This window comes from Phoca vitulina, unplaced genomic scaffold (genome assembly GCF_004348235.1).
Source record: "Phoca vitulina isolate PV1807 unplaced genomic scaffold, GSC_HSeal_1.0 scaffold1, whole genome shotgun sequence".
Classification (NCBI taxonomy): Eukaryota; Metazoa; Chordata; class Mammalia; order Carnivora; family Phocidae; genus Phoca; species Phoca vitulina.
Window position 1 is genome coordinate 69,221,921 of NW_022589704.1, and position 14,898 is coordinate 69,236,818.

The 14,898-nt window shown below is 35.2% G+C and overlaps 1 protein-coding gene across 10 annotated transcripts in view; it reads right to left on the bottom strand.

The window, feature by feature from the left end:
• The window catches only part of TANK (TRAF family member associated NFKB activator), a 93,672-nt gene that overhangs the window by 34,583 nt on the left and 44,191 nt on the right, over window positions 1-14,898 (bottom strand). For 3 of the 10 annotated variants that reach the window (XM_032409556.1, XM_032409547.1, XM_032409523.1), the window contains exons 3-4: window positions 3,806-3,838; window positions 651-759 (exon numbers count right to left, since the gene is read on the bottom strand). In XM_032409556.1, the coding sequence (XP_032265447.1) occupies window positions 651-759; window positions 3,806-3,838 (142 nt within the window). Of the gene's footprint in view, window positions 1-650; window positions 763-3,805; window positions 3,839-4,511; window positions 4,617-5,913; window positions 6,011-14,898 lie in introns of all 10 variants that reach the window. The other 7 variants (XM_032409565.1, XM_032409539.1, XM_032409579.1 and 4 more) reach the window with 6 other exon arrangements.

Genomic DNA, 14,898 nt, shown 5'->3' on the forward strand with positions numbered 1-14,898 from the left:
ACTTTTATGACCTGTGAATTATTCCTGTTAACATTTTGGTTTATATTTTATCACAGTTTTTCTTTTTCTATACATATAAATTCAAACAAGAATCTTTTTTTGCACACATAAAATTATATATTTTTTTATCCTGCTTTGTTCATTTTTCTATATATTATGAATATGTCTTATGTTAGTAAGTTAACATCTGTTATCATCACTTTTTCTTGGCTACATAGCTATTCGTTATATTAACTGTTGAACACTTCTTTATTTCTAATTTTTCATTATTAGAAGTTATATTGTGATAAGCATCCTTGCATACACGTCTTTGAGGTCTTGAACAAATATTTTCTTATGACATATTTTTAGGACTTGAATTTTTCATTTAAAAGGCACAGACATTTAAGAAAGTTTTTGCTATTTACTGATAAATCGTCTTCTAGGAAGTTTCATCAACTGAGAGTTCTACAGTATAGTATATGTGAATGTTCATTTCCCCATACCCTACAAGTATCCATTTCTTAAATAAAAATATGTAACTGCACCACAGTTATTAAAATATCAGAACTACTGAGAAACAATGGAGAAATAAAAAAGAAAAACCTGATTTCCACCTTTCTTTTCCCCAAGAGGTTCAAGAAATACATAGAAAATTAGTATGAACATACCTTGACTGGAATTCACAAGAAGTAACTGTGATTTTAGCTTATCAATAATAGTTTGTTGAAGTGACAGCTGTTCCTGTTGCTCACGTATTCTCTGCTCATAGTTCTCAGTCTGCTGACATAAAAACCAGTTAGCTTGATATTTACTGACACAAATGTACATACATTTACTGTCCACTAATAATTAATTACATATAGATATGAGCTGCTCTACTGCCATTTCCCAGGTATTGAGCATGTTATTTGTGAACTAAAAACTGGCTCCAACAGTGTATTAATAATCATTATAAACATCACTGGTTTAAAACACGTAAAACATTGTAAAATTTTAAAAAATCATCTTAATTAAAGAAATTTCAGTTAATAGTTCAACGTATGGTTTCTTGGTCCTTCAGTTAGGATAAAAATTGTAATTTAGAATTCAGTCCCTAATGACAACAACAAAAAAGCATGAATGACAAAATGGATGCTATATTATCCTACAAAAATACCTACTAATAACTTAAAAAATGTTAAGATTTCATATCTTTTAGGGCGCCTGGGTGGCTCAGTCGTTAAGCGTCTGCCTTCGGCTCAGGTCATGATCCCAGGGTCCTGGGATCGAGCCCCGCATCGGGCTCCCTGCTAGGCGGGAAGCCTGCTTCTCCCTCTCCCACTCCCCCTGCTTGTGTTCCCTCTCCCGCTGTGTCTCTCTCTGTCAAATAAATAAAATCTTTAAAAAAAAAAAAAAAAGATTTCATATCTTTTAAATAAACAGTTTTGAATTTGTATTTAGAGTATAAAACCACAAAGAAAGTAGCATAACTAAGACCCTATGAAAATCAAAAGAACAAGTACAAATTACAAAATTATATTGATTAGAAATTTCTTTTCTCAGATTACATTTTAAGAAGTCAAGAGAATATGTGGTTAATCCTTACTGGATATCTTAAATATAATAATTTCCCTTATATTTTTAATCCATTCATCTTGCTATTTTATTGCAATGGCTGTGAGAGTTAAGCAATGAAAGAAGATAGCAGTTTGCATTAGAGAATAACAGATGTTAACAAACCTTTAAGCAAATATGAAAATGTTGCATTACAACTACCAAATTAGTACAAAGTCTTAAAAATATATTACCAACAAATAATAGAGAATTCTTTATCAATATTTATCACTGGTGCAACAATAAATGACTAAATCGTAAATTCCTTGAATGTAAAATAGGGTCCTAATAAGCTCAGAATGTCCTTCAGTAGATACTAAATTTTTGATTTTGAGGGGCGCCTGGGTGGCTCAGTCGGTTAAGTATCTGCCTTCAGCTCAGGTCATGATCCCGGGGTCCTGGGATCAAGCCCCATGTTGGGCTCCCTGCTCAGCGGGGAGCCTGCTTCTCCCTCTCCCTCTACTGCTCCCCATGCTTGTGCTCTCACTCTCTCTCTCTGTCAAATAAATAAATAAAATCTTAATAAATATTTGATTTTGAATTGAATTTTTATCAAAGTTCAAAATTAGTGAAATTATTCTTTTCAGAGACCAATATGCTTAAAGTTCTTTATAAATTATACAGCTGTTCCTAGATTCCCAAAATAAATTAGCTTAGGAAATTAAAGCAAAATACCACATTTTCCCAAATGAAGGGTGAAATTTTATAAGTAATACACTTCAACCAAGAATAACTGACAGAGCTGATAAATAACTCAAGTGGTTTGTTATCTTTGCATGTTGCCTGAGAGTAGTGTTATATAACTTGACACTCCCATAGAGTTCTGCGAAGTAATTTATACATAGGAGGTATTTAGTACATCCTTGATGGAAAAAAAAAAGGAAATAAAGAATCCAAGTTAAAAAAAAAAAAAAGAAGCCAAATTTTATTATTATAAATAGAAGAATGTATGTTGTAAGTCCATCTGGACCATCTGACCTATAATTATGAATCTCGGAACTAAACCTTAAACACTAGGGCCCAGCCTCTCAGGACAAGACATCTTACTCCTACATAAATTTATATCCAAACCCCTAGAGTGAGTAGGAGGATTTAAAGGTCAATAGCAAATTCTGTAATAGCTTAAATTTACCTGGGCTGAAAAAAAAAAAAAAATTTACCTGGGCTACATAGAACTACCAGGCTGAGCAATCAGCAAACATGCAGATGTTATTTCTTCACTATCTACTTCTGTGTATTTACAACTTTCTCCAAAGAACTCAAAGCTCTTCATAAACACTGACCAATAAATGCCCATTCTTTCACTACATTTCGACAGGTAAAAGTATTCTCCTATCCAGACATCAAGTAACCAGTACAAAAAACTTAGCAATTAGAGATATGCCCAGAATAAGCGTGTAAGTTACTCAAACCTCAGCCCTCTCTCCTTCTACTATATATTTTTTTCCCACCTTCATGGAAAACCAAAGCACTTGTATCTTCTTTTGGAACCAACTCAGAAGGCTCTGCTAGGTAATATTCACCTTTTAGTCTCTGGCTTAAAAACATACTTTAGCACACCTACATATAAAATATTATAGTAAATGAATAATGCTGAAAATATATTCATTGGCTGGGAAAAATTTCAAGTTGAAGTTCTAAACTATTTCTTAAACTACTTAATAAAGTACTTCATAAACTCTAGCAAACTCTGTAATAACTTAAAAACTGATATTCTGGAAGTATAGTAGGGGAAAAAGAATAGCAATGGTCCTTGTTTTCTTACTGCTTTTTCCACATACTTTATACATTATAGCAATTATAGTATCCTAGTCTAATTATTTCTTTTTTTTTTTTTTTTTTTAATTTTATTTATTTATTTGAGAGAGAGAATGAGACAGAGAGAGAGCACGAGACGGGGGAGGATCAGAGGGAGAAGCAGACTCCCTGCTGAGCAGGGAGTCCGATGTGGGACTCGATCCCAGGACTCCAGGATCATGACCTGAGCCGAAGGCAGTCGCTTAACCAACTGAGCCACCCAGGCGCCCCCCTAGTCTAATTATTTCTGATTTCGCTTTAGACTATGACCTCTTCAAGGGCAAAGGCTATTTTCTTCTGGTATCTCTAGAGTATACAGCAGAGTGGCTGGCAAATTTTGAGATGCTCAGTAAATATTAGTGGAATAAATAGACTTTAAGTTGTTAATTAAATTGTTAAGTATCAGAGAAATAGACATGACTTCAGAAGGTACCTGAAAGAACGGAGAAAAGGCTTTGCTTATATTCTATAAGGGAAACAGGAAAAATGGAGATAGGTCAGTAGGTGAGTAAGACAAAAGGACATTAAGTTTGAGAAAATGGGTACAAAAGATAGGCAATTATCCAAAGATCTTTTCTTTTTTTTTTTTTTTTGAAAAAGGGAAGCTTATACCATCAGCAAAAAAGGTGCTAATTCAAGAAAAGAAAATACATATTCAAAAAATAGTATAAAGATTTTGACCACAAGGCTATGAGAGGGAAAGTCCAGAAGAAGATATTGTATCAAATTGGGAAATAACCAGTAGAATTAAATTTATTTGTTATATTTGGAAACTGAAATAAATTTTTTTTTTATTAAATGCTTTTGTTCACTGAACAGATCTGAATAAACTTACAACCTGAAAAGTCCTTTTAAAAGGTGAGATAATTGTACTGTCACAGTATTTTTTTTAAAAAATACAATTACAAACCAAGTACATTACAGCCCTATCAAAGACCCCACAAAACAGAAAAATCACTAACAACCACATTGAAAATGTACAACAGCAATGTCTTGTCAACACTTCTGTACAGAGCACAGACATGACAGCTAAAACAGACAGAAGAGAAGATGCTTTTGACAGCCAGTGTGTGTGAATGATTCTTTGAGTCAGATGGCAGCAACAAGTTACCAACTAGGAGATCTGCATGACAACTAACCATCCATCTGTATCAAACACCATCTGGCCAAGACGACTCTGGCTTCTGTGTATTTGACACTCCTTCCAACTCCAAAGACTAGTAAAACAAGTGGTCTACCAGCATCTAAAGAGGTAAACAGGTACTTAGGTACTTGTGCCATAATGTACTCTGTATTCTTTCTTAGTGTTCAAAAGCAAAACTTAAAACAATGCCCATCAATATAGTACACATTTTAAGTTTATTAAAGATGGTCGTCCATACATGTCCTTCCCTGCTCATAAACAAAGCAGAAAGCTTATCTTTAGAACTGTCCCTTTATCCAGGGAAAATTTCAATTCATCTTCAAAACTAAGGCAGCATATTCTCTATAATTTTGGATATACAGCTGCTCAAGTTTTCATGGGTTTCATAAATATTAAAAGAGTTCTATAAATTGAATTTTTTTCCCTACTGCTGACACTGAAAACTGTCATTTTCATATTTTCCAAAGCACTTATTTCCTAGATGGGGGAACAAAAGTTCAAGTGCCCTTTGTCATCAATGATACTTGCAAAAGGTCAAACATTGTCTCTTTTCATCCTCAAGAACTAACCTCAATGTTCTGAAAAATACCATTGTTTTCCTCCAGGTATAAAGACAATAGGAATTTAATAAACTGAAATGGGTTAAAAAAAGAATCTCAATTTAAAAACCTTTCAGACTGTTCCAAGATTAACAAAGAGGACAAAAGCTTTATAGAAGGCTACCACAAATGCTCTCAACAAGGAAACTCCACAGTTCATGAAGTAAGACAAATAATAACTGTCCCAATATACAACACTTTGATCACAAACTACTTTATCTTGAAACTCTGGGTAAACTAAATATCAACTTCAATTTTAAGTTAAAAAAAGAGACTGTATAGGATTAGCAACTCAGAGATCCTGGTTTACACAGTTTATTCTTCAACCATTCTCTGCTATATTTTCTTATAACTAGGTTACAAGCCCCACTATACAACCCCCCCCATCCCCCGGCCCCATCAAGACTTACCTAGACCTGCAATTTGACAGATCAGACTATCAATCTGATTATCTACTATTTAGTGACAGTGCTGCCACCAATTTCTCAGCATGCCAAATGGTAAAGAATGACAAACTATTTTTATTTTACGATATTGTGTTTTGGTTCTGATTAATTTACTTAGTCTCTTTGAGCTTTGTTTTCTTTTTGAAACGAAAATGATATTTGCTGGAAGGACTGAAGGAAATAGTGTGTATAAATTATCTGGTACATAATAAGCTTTTTGCAAATATTAGTTCCTTTCCTTTAATAATGAGCAAGGTATCTATATAAAATATTACCATAGCAAGTAGCGTATGCTTCCATTAACTAAAGCCCTGATTACCACTGAACATGGACAACATGTCATCAGACTTACCACACAACTTCCCCATGCTCTAAGCCAGTTTTCTCAGTCTTTCTTCTAGTTCATTGTAACCCAGGACTCAGAAGTTTCTTTTTGAGCTCTCTCAAAGCTCAAAAAAAAAAAAAAAAAAAAAAAAAAAAGTTCAAAGCTCAGTGGTACCTCCACTGAATCAAAAACATTCTGTCAAGTAAAAAAACTAAAAACCCTGGTTGTCCAAAGTTTACAAAAAGAAAAAATAGTCAAAAATGATTAAGGAACAATTAATGGCTGTTAAAAATTACAAAAGTAGCACATTTGTTGAGAAAATGCAAAAACAACAAAAATGTCTACCATCACTACCACTACAAAACTCCACATACGTACAAGGTAAAAAGTGAGTCTTCCTTTACTGTGACTTCCATTCCTCCTCAGAGTTAACTACTGACACTTCGGTATGTACCCTTTCAGAACTTCTGCGCACATACAGATACGTAAGTAACAGAAGTTACTTACAAAAGTAAGATACATTTTTAAAAAACTGTGAACTATTCTGTAACCAAAATTTTCAACAATACATTATCATCATATGATCATTTCACTGAATACTTACTACGCACCAAAATCAGAGAGCTCTATTTTATTTCATTTTAGTTCTTTAATCTTCTGAGTAGATTATTTCCCACATTTTACAGGTGAGAAAACTGAGGCACGAAGAGGTACAAAATAACCTGCCCAAAGTTTCTCAGTAGGCAGTGGAACTGGGATTTGAGTTCAGGTTTGCCTGACCACCAAAGCCCAAGCCCCTAAATAACCACTATGGCATATCATGTAAGTATATGCAGTTCTACCAAGACCCTCTTTTTGCTATATACTCTCTCCTTAAACAATCTTAACTGAAGTGGCAGGTTATATACCAGACTCTCAAATTTCTCCTTCTAACCCAGACCTCTCCTCTGAGGTTTCTAGGTCTCTCCTCTAGATCTATGTGGCCAAGTGCTGTTGGGAAAGCATTTCAACTTTTACATATTCAGAACTGATGATCTCTTCCCTCCAACTTCTCTTTCTCCCTCCTCTTACTCCTGCAAAATCAGGTCCTTTGCACTCCTTCTTTGTATATGGCACCACTATCTATCTATCCAGAAAGTCGTAACAATCCTTCACAACTACTTGTTCTATAGTCAATCCATTACCAAGCGTCAGTTTTAATCTTGAATGTCTCTCAAATCTATCCACTTTTTTATCTCCAATGTAGCCATCACCACTCAAGCCAGCACAACCTTAATTAACTACGGCAATAACCTCATTGCTCTCCCTAAATGTATCAGCCAATCTATTCTCTCAACTGTAGCCATTTTGTTTTGCAAAATGCATATGTAATCATAACACCCATTCAGTCCTCCCACTCTTTCCCCATAAATATCTTAAATGGTTTACTACTGCATTCAAAATACAGAACCCCAAATCCTCAATATGGTGGTCTCTAAACACCCTACACAGTCTTGCCCCTGATTCTTCTCATTACACCTTTCCCTTATACTTTCAATTCTTTTAGGCCAATGAGTCTTTATAACACAGGTCCTTACACCTGGAAAGCAGCCCGACCCTGCCCTTCATAAAGACTATCTTCTCTGACCCCCTAGATTATAGACTAGGTCAAGTCCCTAAGAGATGTTCTAATTTCTTCCTAATACTTAGAGTTTGGGGCACCTGGGTGGCTCAGATGGTTGAGCGTCTGCCTTCGGCTCAGGTCATGATCCCAGGGTCCTGGGATCGAGTCCCGCATCAGGCTCCCTGCTGGGCGGGGAGCCTGCTTCTCCCTCTGCCTCTGCTTCTCTCTCTCTCTCTCTGACTCTCATGAATAAATAAATAAAACACTAAAAAAAAATACTTATCAGAGTTTGAAAATTTACATTTATGAGATTGACTACTCTCTGCTCACAGTATCTTTGAGTGAACATCATAATTTAAACATTCCCAATTATTAACAGATCTTCTTGAATTTGTATCTTAGCATACTTGTCTAAAAGTTTTGATAGGATATATTTCTGGAAATAAAAATTTGGAACAAAAATACAAATATTTTAAATTTTGATAGGTAGAAAATGAGTCTATGGCAAAGTACTGACAATGTACAATAGAAGAAATAAAATTTCGATCAGAAATGGCCAGAAGCACTTTTATTCCAATACCAGTAGCTTCAGTAGAAAAAAAACAAGCGTCAACTGCTCCAATCGCACAGACACTTTACCCAGATTTTGGGGACGAAAGAAAGGAAAAAAAGAAGGGTGGTAAAGAATGAAGCCATGCACATCTTAAGTGAAAGTAAAGGCATTATTAAATAAAGCAGTACCTATAATAAAGGCATTTTATACCTTCATACAATCCTAGAAAACATATTCTATAAGCTTTTAGAGGTAACATAAGCCTGACACTTTACATTTCAGATGGGTCAAGACTAACTCTAGGATAAAGCAATCTGACAACACAATCCTTAATGGCTTAACATTTGTTGTCAGAAAAATGTTTGGATCTGGGGCGCCTGGGTGGCTCAGCTGGTTAAGCGTCTGCCTTCGGCTCAGGTCATGATCCCAGAGTCCTGGGATTAAGCCCTGCATTAGGCTCCCTGCTCAGCGAGGAGTCTGCTTCTCCCCTTCCCTCTGCCCCTACCCCAGCTTGTGCTTTCTCTCTCTCTCTCTCTTGCTTACTCTCTCTCAAATAAATATATAAAATCTTAAAAAAAAAAAGTTTGGATCTGTAATTTATGACAAAAAGACAGTGCATGGTTAAATTTAGTCTTGAGGATTTCATCTTAGACTCATTGATTAGTCAGTAAGGCTCTTTACTTAGCAAATGGGATGGCTCTAAATATTCTGTATCTTTCCCTTTTCTTTGCAGTACAAAGAAAGGGAATTTTCTTTGTAAACACCTGAACTATCTTATAATTAAGAGATTTCTACCTTTGTATACAAGACATTGTTGATTTTTCACTTTTAACCAAGAACGGCAAGAAGAGACAAATATGTTTTAGTCCACATTTCTTTTTAAAAATTTTTTTAAAAAAGATTTCACTTATTTTGAGAGACAGAAAGAGCATGAGTGGAGGGAGGAGCAGAGGGAGAGGGAGAGTGAATCTCCAGCAGACTCCACACTGAGTGCAGAGCCTGATGCAGGGCTGGATCCCAGAAGATCATGACCTGAGCCAAAATCAAGAGTCAACTGCTTAACTGACTGAGCCACCCAGGCATCCCTCCACATTTCTCTTTTTAACGAAGGAGATTTCTATTTTCTTTTTACATAATGCAAAGATCTTGGGAAAAGCAAGAGATCAGCTGTAGGAAGTTTTCTGAAACAATTCATTTATGAATATGGTAATCTGATTTTAAATGGCAATTTTAAAATTTCAAAATGTTTTAATTATTTTATTATTGATTCTTCTTTTGAAAAGATGGTCTAAGAACCAACAGAGGATACTTAAGTCTTTATTAAATATATTTTGTTTCTTCCACAGAACAGTGGCAGAAATGGATGAGAAGCAACTTGGTATAAGTAATAAAATTGATTAAATATTTTAAGTCCACATTATGGACTCTTGTGATATTTGATACTCTCCAGCAACTTTAGCCTAGTCAGTCAAAAGATGTGGCAAAGACTGCTAATTATTCCCCCATATACATTTGTTTTTTCTTTCAGTAATACAGACTTTTACCCGGACACATAGTCATCTAGTTGAGAATATATTTATAGCCATATGACCATATGTCTACGTTCTGTTCATAGGATGTGAACAGAAGTGACCTATACAAATTTTGGACTGCATAATTAAAAGAAAGCTATCTGCTCTTCCATGCTTCTCTCTTTTCTCACTGGCAGGGAAATGTTAACAAGTCGAATGGCCACTGATTCCAGAGAGGGAAACCTTATTTTAAGGAATGGTAGAGCTGCCTTAATATCCCTGGCTACTCACCTTTGGACTGTTGCATGAGGATAAACTTCTATCTTAATTAAGCACAGTACTTCTTGGTCTCTTGTTAACAATAGTTTATCCTGTACAGTAACTAATTCAAGGACCAAACCAACTCTACCACTGCCCTGTGTAAGAGTTTCTTCTCTTATTCTGTAAGCATATTAAAAGCTGTCCATGTCAGGGGCTACTGTGATTAAAACATCCCTCTACTTTGGAACAATCAGAAGACCTCTTAGCATGGGTACAAATGAATGCTTACACAAGGCAACAAACAGAATAAGTGATATCAGATTATGAACCTTTTAAGTGCATGCTCTATGTTTTATCTTTGAATCCCAGCATTTATTATGTACCTGGGACATCATAAACTGTAGGATGAATGAAAGAACAATCAGTAACAAGCATTATACTCCAGCCTCTTTTCATACGAGACATATAAATCACACAGGAAGGATTCATCCAAGAAAAGAAGAACCCAAAATAGGTTATTCATAGTAATGGGAAGAACAGTTTGAATACCTGGAATGGGCTGTGATTTAGCTAGGTTAGTAAAATAAATCTGGATTCAGATAAACCTAGTTTCAGTATACATTCTGCCACATTGGCTGAAAAAATTAACTTATTTCCGAGTCTCAGTTTCTTCATTTGAAAATGGGCTAACTATATCTACTTTGCCAGGCTAGGAGGATTTACATATAAAGTATGTGAAACTTGTAAAATGTATTCATTCAATGAATGATAATTTTCCTTTCTGTTTTATAATGTAATATAAATTTAAGGGCTGAATGAGGAAGAGGATGCAACTGGTTCAGCATTATCTGGGGGTATGTGACATTTTAGTATGGAGTAGAATGAAGGCTATACTGGAAAGAAAAGCTAAAAATAGTTATGTGTTCTTAAAATGAGAGATTCTAATACAATTTAATGGCATGGTGGCAAGAGTGCCTAGGTATAACAATGGAAAATTTGGTATTGAACTAAAAGAGAAAAATACTTAGGGGCCAGGGAAAGTAAATATACTTGATGATCAATAGCAGGATGCTAGTAATAGAATGAAGAATCATCCTTTGAAATTTAAGTGAGGTAATTTAGGATAAATAAAAGGCAGTATAATTCTCCACAGCAGTTTGTAAAACTCATTACTCCTTTGAAATGATACAGATGAGGAAAAATTAGTGGAGGTCTGGGCATTCAGTTTAATATTCTTCCAAGTAGCAATGAGATATAGAGCTCAGAGGGCAGATCTGGAGTAGGGAGATAAATTTAGGAGTCATTGTCATAGGTATCTGAAATTATAGAAGATGAGATAGCTCATATAAGAACATAAAATAAGAAGTGAAGAAAGTCTTGAAAAACTAAAATGTACTGGGCCTGGTGGTAGAGAATAAACCTACAAAGGAGATTAAGGAAGTGGGACTCAAGAAGAAATGAGGAAAATCAAACATGCTATCTGGAATGTTAAAAAAGGAAGAGGTAGTAGAAGAGATATGGTCAGCCATTAAATGGAATGAGGTAGCCCTATTATGTATGCATCTGAGACTATTGATGATTTTAGGCAAAGAAGTTATAGACATGATATTTACAGTCAGGTAGATTTTTTCAAATCACAGTTCTACTAGCTTTAGTACTTATTAGATATGTGGTTGTGGGCAAGTTATTTCACCTCTCTGCACTTCCTTTTCCTCATCTGAAAAATGAAGATACTTCCTCACAAGATTTGTATAATGATTAAATTAGGTGACTGTATAAAGCACTTTGGTAAACATAAGCTTTGATAAATTTTAGTGATGATGATGGTGAAGATAAAGACATTTAAAAAAAATATATTTATTTGAGAGAAGGAGAGAGAGAGAGCACGCATGCACACACGTGCATTCCTGCACAGTGGGGAGGGGCAGAGGGAGAGGGAGAGTCTTAAGCAGATTCCCTGCTGAGTGCAGAGCCCGATGTGGGGCTTGATCTCATGATCCTGAGATCATGACCTGAGCTAAAACTAAGAGTAGGATGCTTAACTGTGCCACCCAGGTGCCCCAAAGTTAAAGACATTTTTGAAAAATTTTAATCTTTTTCAGATTAGCACCATTCTATTTTTCGAAAAATATGATTCATAAATTACTAACAATGCTTACCCCTGGAGAGTAAGGGAGAACACAATCATTTTATATTCTGTATATTTTGAATTATTTGCATTTTTTTCAATATGCATGTGCTTTTGTAGTTTCAGCCAGTAGTATTTTAAAAATCACTTACCTGCCTTTATTTGGCTTTGTTTCCCTCATTAATTTGTAATACTTGGATGCCTTTGCTTGACAGAATGCTTTTAAATGGATGTAGCACATTGACTTCTTAAATAGGAGTCTTAAATTGTACTTTTTCACAGAAACACGAAAAGAGGAACTGGCTTGGAGTATGGACAACTAAGTCGTAAAAGGCTAGTGAGTTTGTACAAACAGATGAACAGCAATAAAACATAGCTAGTAAGAGAATCCAGGTTACACCCATTCTTTTCCTTTTTTGCAACAGATTTTTAAAAAGTTGTGGTAAAATACAGAAATAAAATTTGCCATTTCAACCAATCTTGTGTCCAGTTCTGTGGCATTAAGTATGCTCACAATGTTGTGTAACCATCACCACAAACTATCTCCAGGACTTTTTCATCTTCCTCAACCGAAACTCTGTACCTTTTAAACACTAACTCTCCATTCACTTCCCTCAGCCTCTAGGAACCACCCTACTACTTTCTGTCTCTATGATCTCACTACTCTAGGTACCTCATAAGCAGAATCATACATCTATATGTCCTTTTGTGACTAGCTTATTTCACTTAGCATAAAATCTTCAAAGTTCATCCATGTTGTACTATGTGTCAGAATTTTCTTCTTTTAAAGGCTGACTAAATTCCATTGTTATGTATATACTGCCTTTTGTTTATCCATTTATCCATCCATGGACATTTAGGTTGCTTCCATCTTCTGACTATTATAAATAAGGTTGCTATGAACATGGATATACAATATTTCTTCAAGTGTCTGCTTTCAATTCTTTGGGGTATATACCCAGAAGTGGAACTGCTGAGTCATATGGTAATCCTATGTTTATTTTTTTGAGGAAATACCATACATTTCCCACAGTAGCTATAGCATTTTACAGTTCCATCAGCAATGTACAAGAATTCTAACTTCTCCATATCTTTGCCAATACAATTGGTATGAACTTGCATCTCATTGTGGTTTTGATTTGCGTTTCCCCAATGGCTAATAATGCTGAGGATCACTTCATGTACTTACAGGTCATTTGTATAACTTCTTTGGAGAATGTCTATTCATATCCTTTGCCTATTTTTTTTTTTTTTTAAAGATTTTATTTATTTATTTGAGACAGAGAGAATGAGAGAGAGAGAGAGAGAGAGAGCACATGAGAGGGGGAGGGTCAGAGGGAGAAGCAGGCTCCCCGCCGAGCAGGGAGCCCGATGTGGGACTCGATCCAGGGACTCCAGGATCATGACCCGAGCCGAAGGCAGTCACTTAACCAACTGAGCCACCCAGGCGCCCTATCCTTTGCCTATTTTTAACTTAGGTTTTGTTGTTGTTGAGCTGTAGGAGTTTCTTTATATAGTCTAGATATCTATCCCTTATCAGATACATAATTTGCAAATATTTTCTCACGTTCCTTGGGCTGCCTTAATTTTGATGAAAGTCCAAGTTATCTAATTTTTCTTTTGTTGCCTAATCTTTTGTTGGTGTCCTACCCAAGAAATCACTGCTAAATCCAATGTAAAGAAACTTTCTCCCTATGACTTCTTCTAAGAGTTTTATAGCATTAGCTCTTATATTTAGGTTCTGGTTTAATTTTTGTATATGGTGAAAGGTAAATCCAATCCATGAACACAGAATTTTCTAACATTTGTTGATGTCTTATTTTTTTCAGCAGTTTTTGTAATTTTCAGTGTATAAGTCTGTCATCTACTTGGGTAAGTTTATTCCTAAGTATATTATTTATTTTGATGATATTGTAAATGGAATTTTCTTCATTTTTCAGATTATTTAATGTTAATGTATAGGAATGCTAATTTTTGTGCGTTGATTTTGTATCCTACAACTCTGCTGAATTTATTAGTTCTAACAGGGTTTTTTTGGTGGAATCATTAGGGGTTTTCTCCATATAAGATGATCTGCAAACAGAGATAATTTTACTTCCTCCTTTCCAATTTGGATACTGTTTTTCTTGCCTAATTGCTCTGGGGAGGATTTCCAGTACTATGTTGAACAGAAGTGGTATAAGTGGACATCCTGTCTTACAAGAAAAGTCTTCAGTCTTTCACTATGGAGTATTATGTTAGTTGTGCGGTTTTCATAAATGGCCTTTATTATGTTGAAATATTTCTTTCTATTCCTGGTTTGTTGAGTGTTTTTAAAAGGCTTTAAAGGGGTTTGAATTTTGTCAACTGCTTCTTCTGTATCAGTTGAAATGACCATGTGGTTTTCCCCCTCTTCATTCTGTTAAAGTGATGTACTCCACTGACTGATTTTGTATGCTGAACCACTTTTGCATTGCAAGAATAAATCTCACTTGGTCAAGGTGTATAATCCTTTTAATATGCTGTTGAATTTGGTTTCCTAGTATTTTGTTGAGGATTTTTGCATAAAAAATATTAGTCTGCAGTTTTCTTGCAATGTCTGTGTATGGCTTTGGTATGAGGGTAATGGTGGCCTCATAGAGTATTAAGAAATGTTCCCTCCTGTTCGATTTCTGGAAGAGTATGAGAAGGACTGGTGGTAATTCCTCTTTGAATGTTTGGCAGAATTCACCATGAAGCCACTGGGTACTAGGCATTCTTTGAACTTTTTAATGACTGTTAATCTCTATTTCCTTCTTTCTGCTAGCTTTAGGTTTAGTTTGTGCTTCCTTGTCTAGTTTCCTAAGGTAAAGTTAGGTTATTGATTGGAGATCTTTCTTCTTTTTAATCTAAGTATTTACTCTCCCTCTTGGCAGAGTTTTCACTGCATCCCGTAAGTTTTGGTATGCTGTGTTTTCATTTTTATGGTTTTAAGATA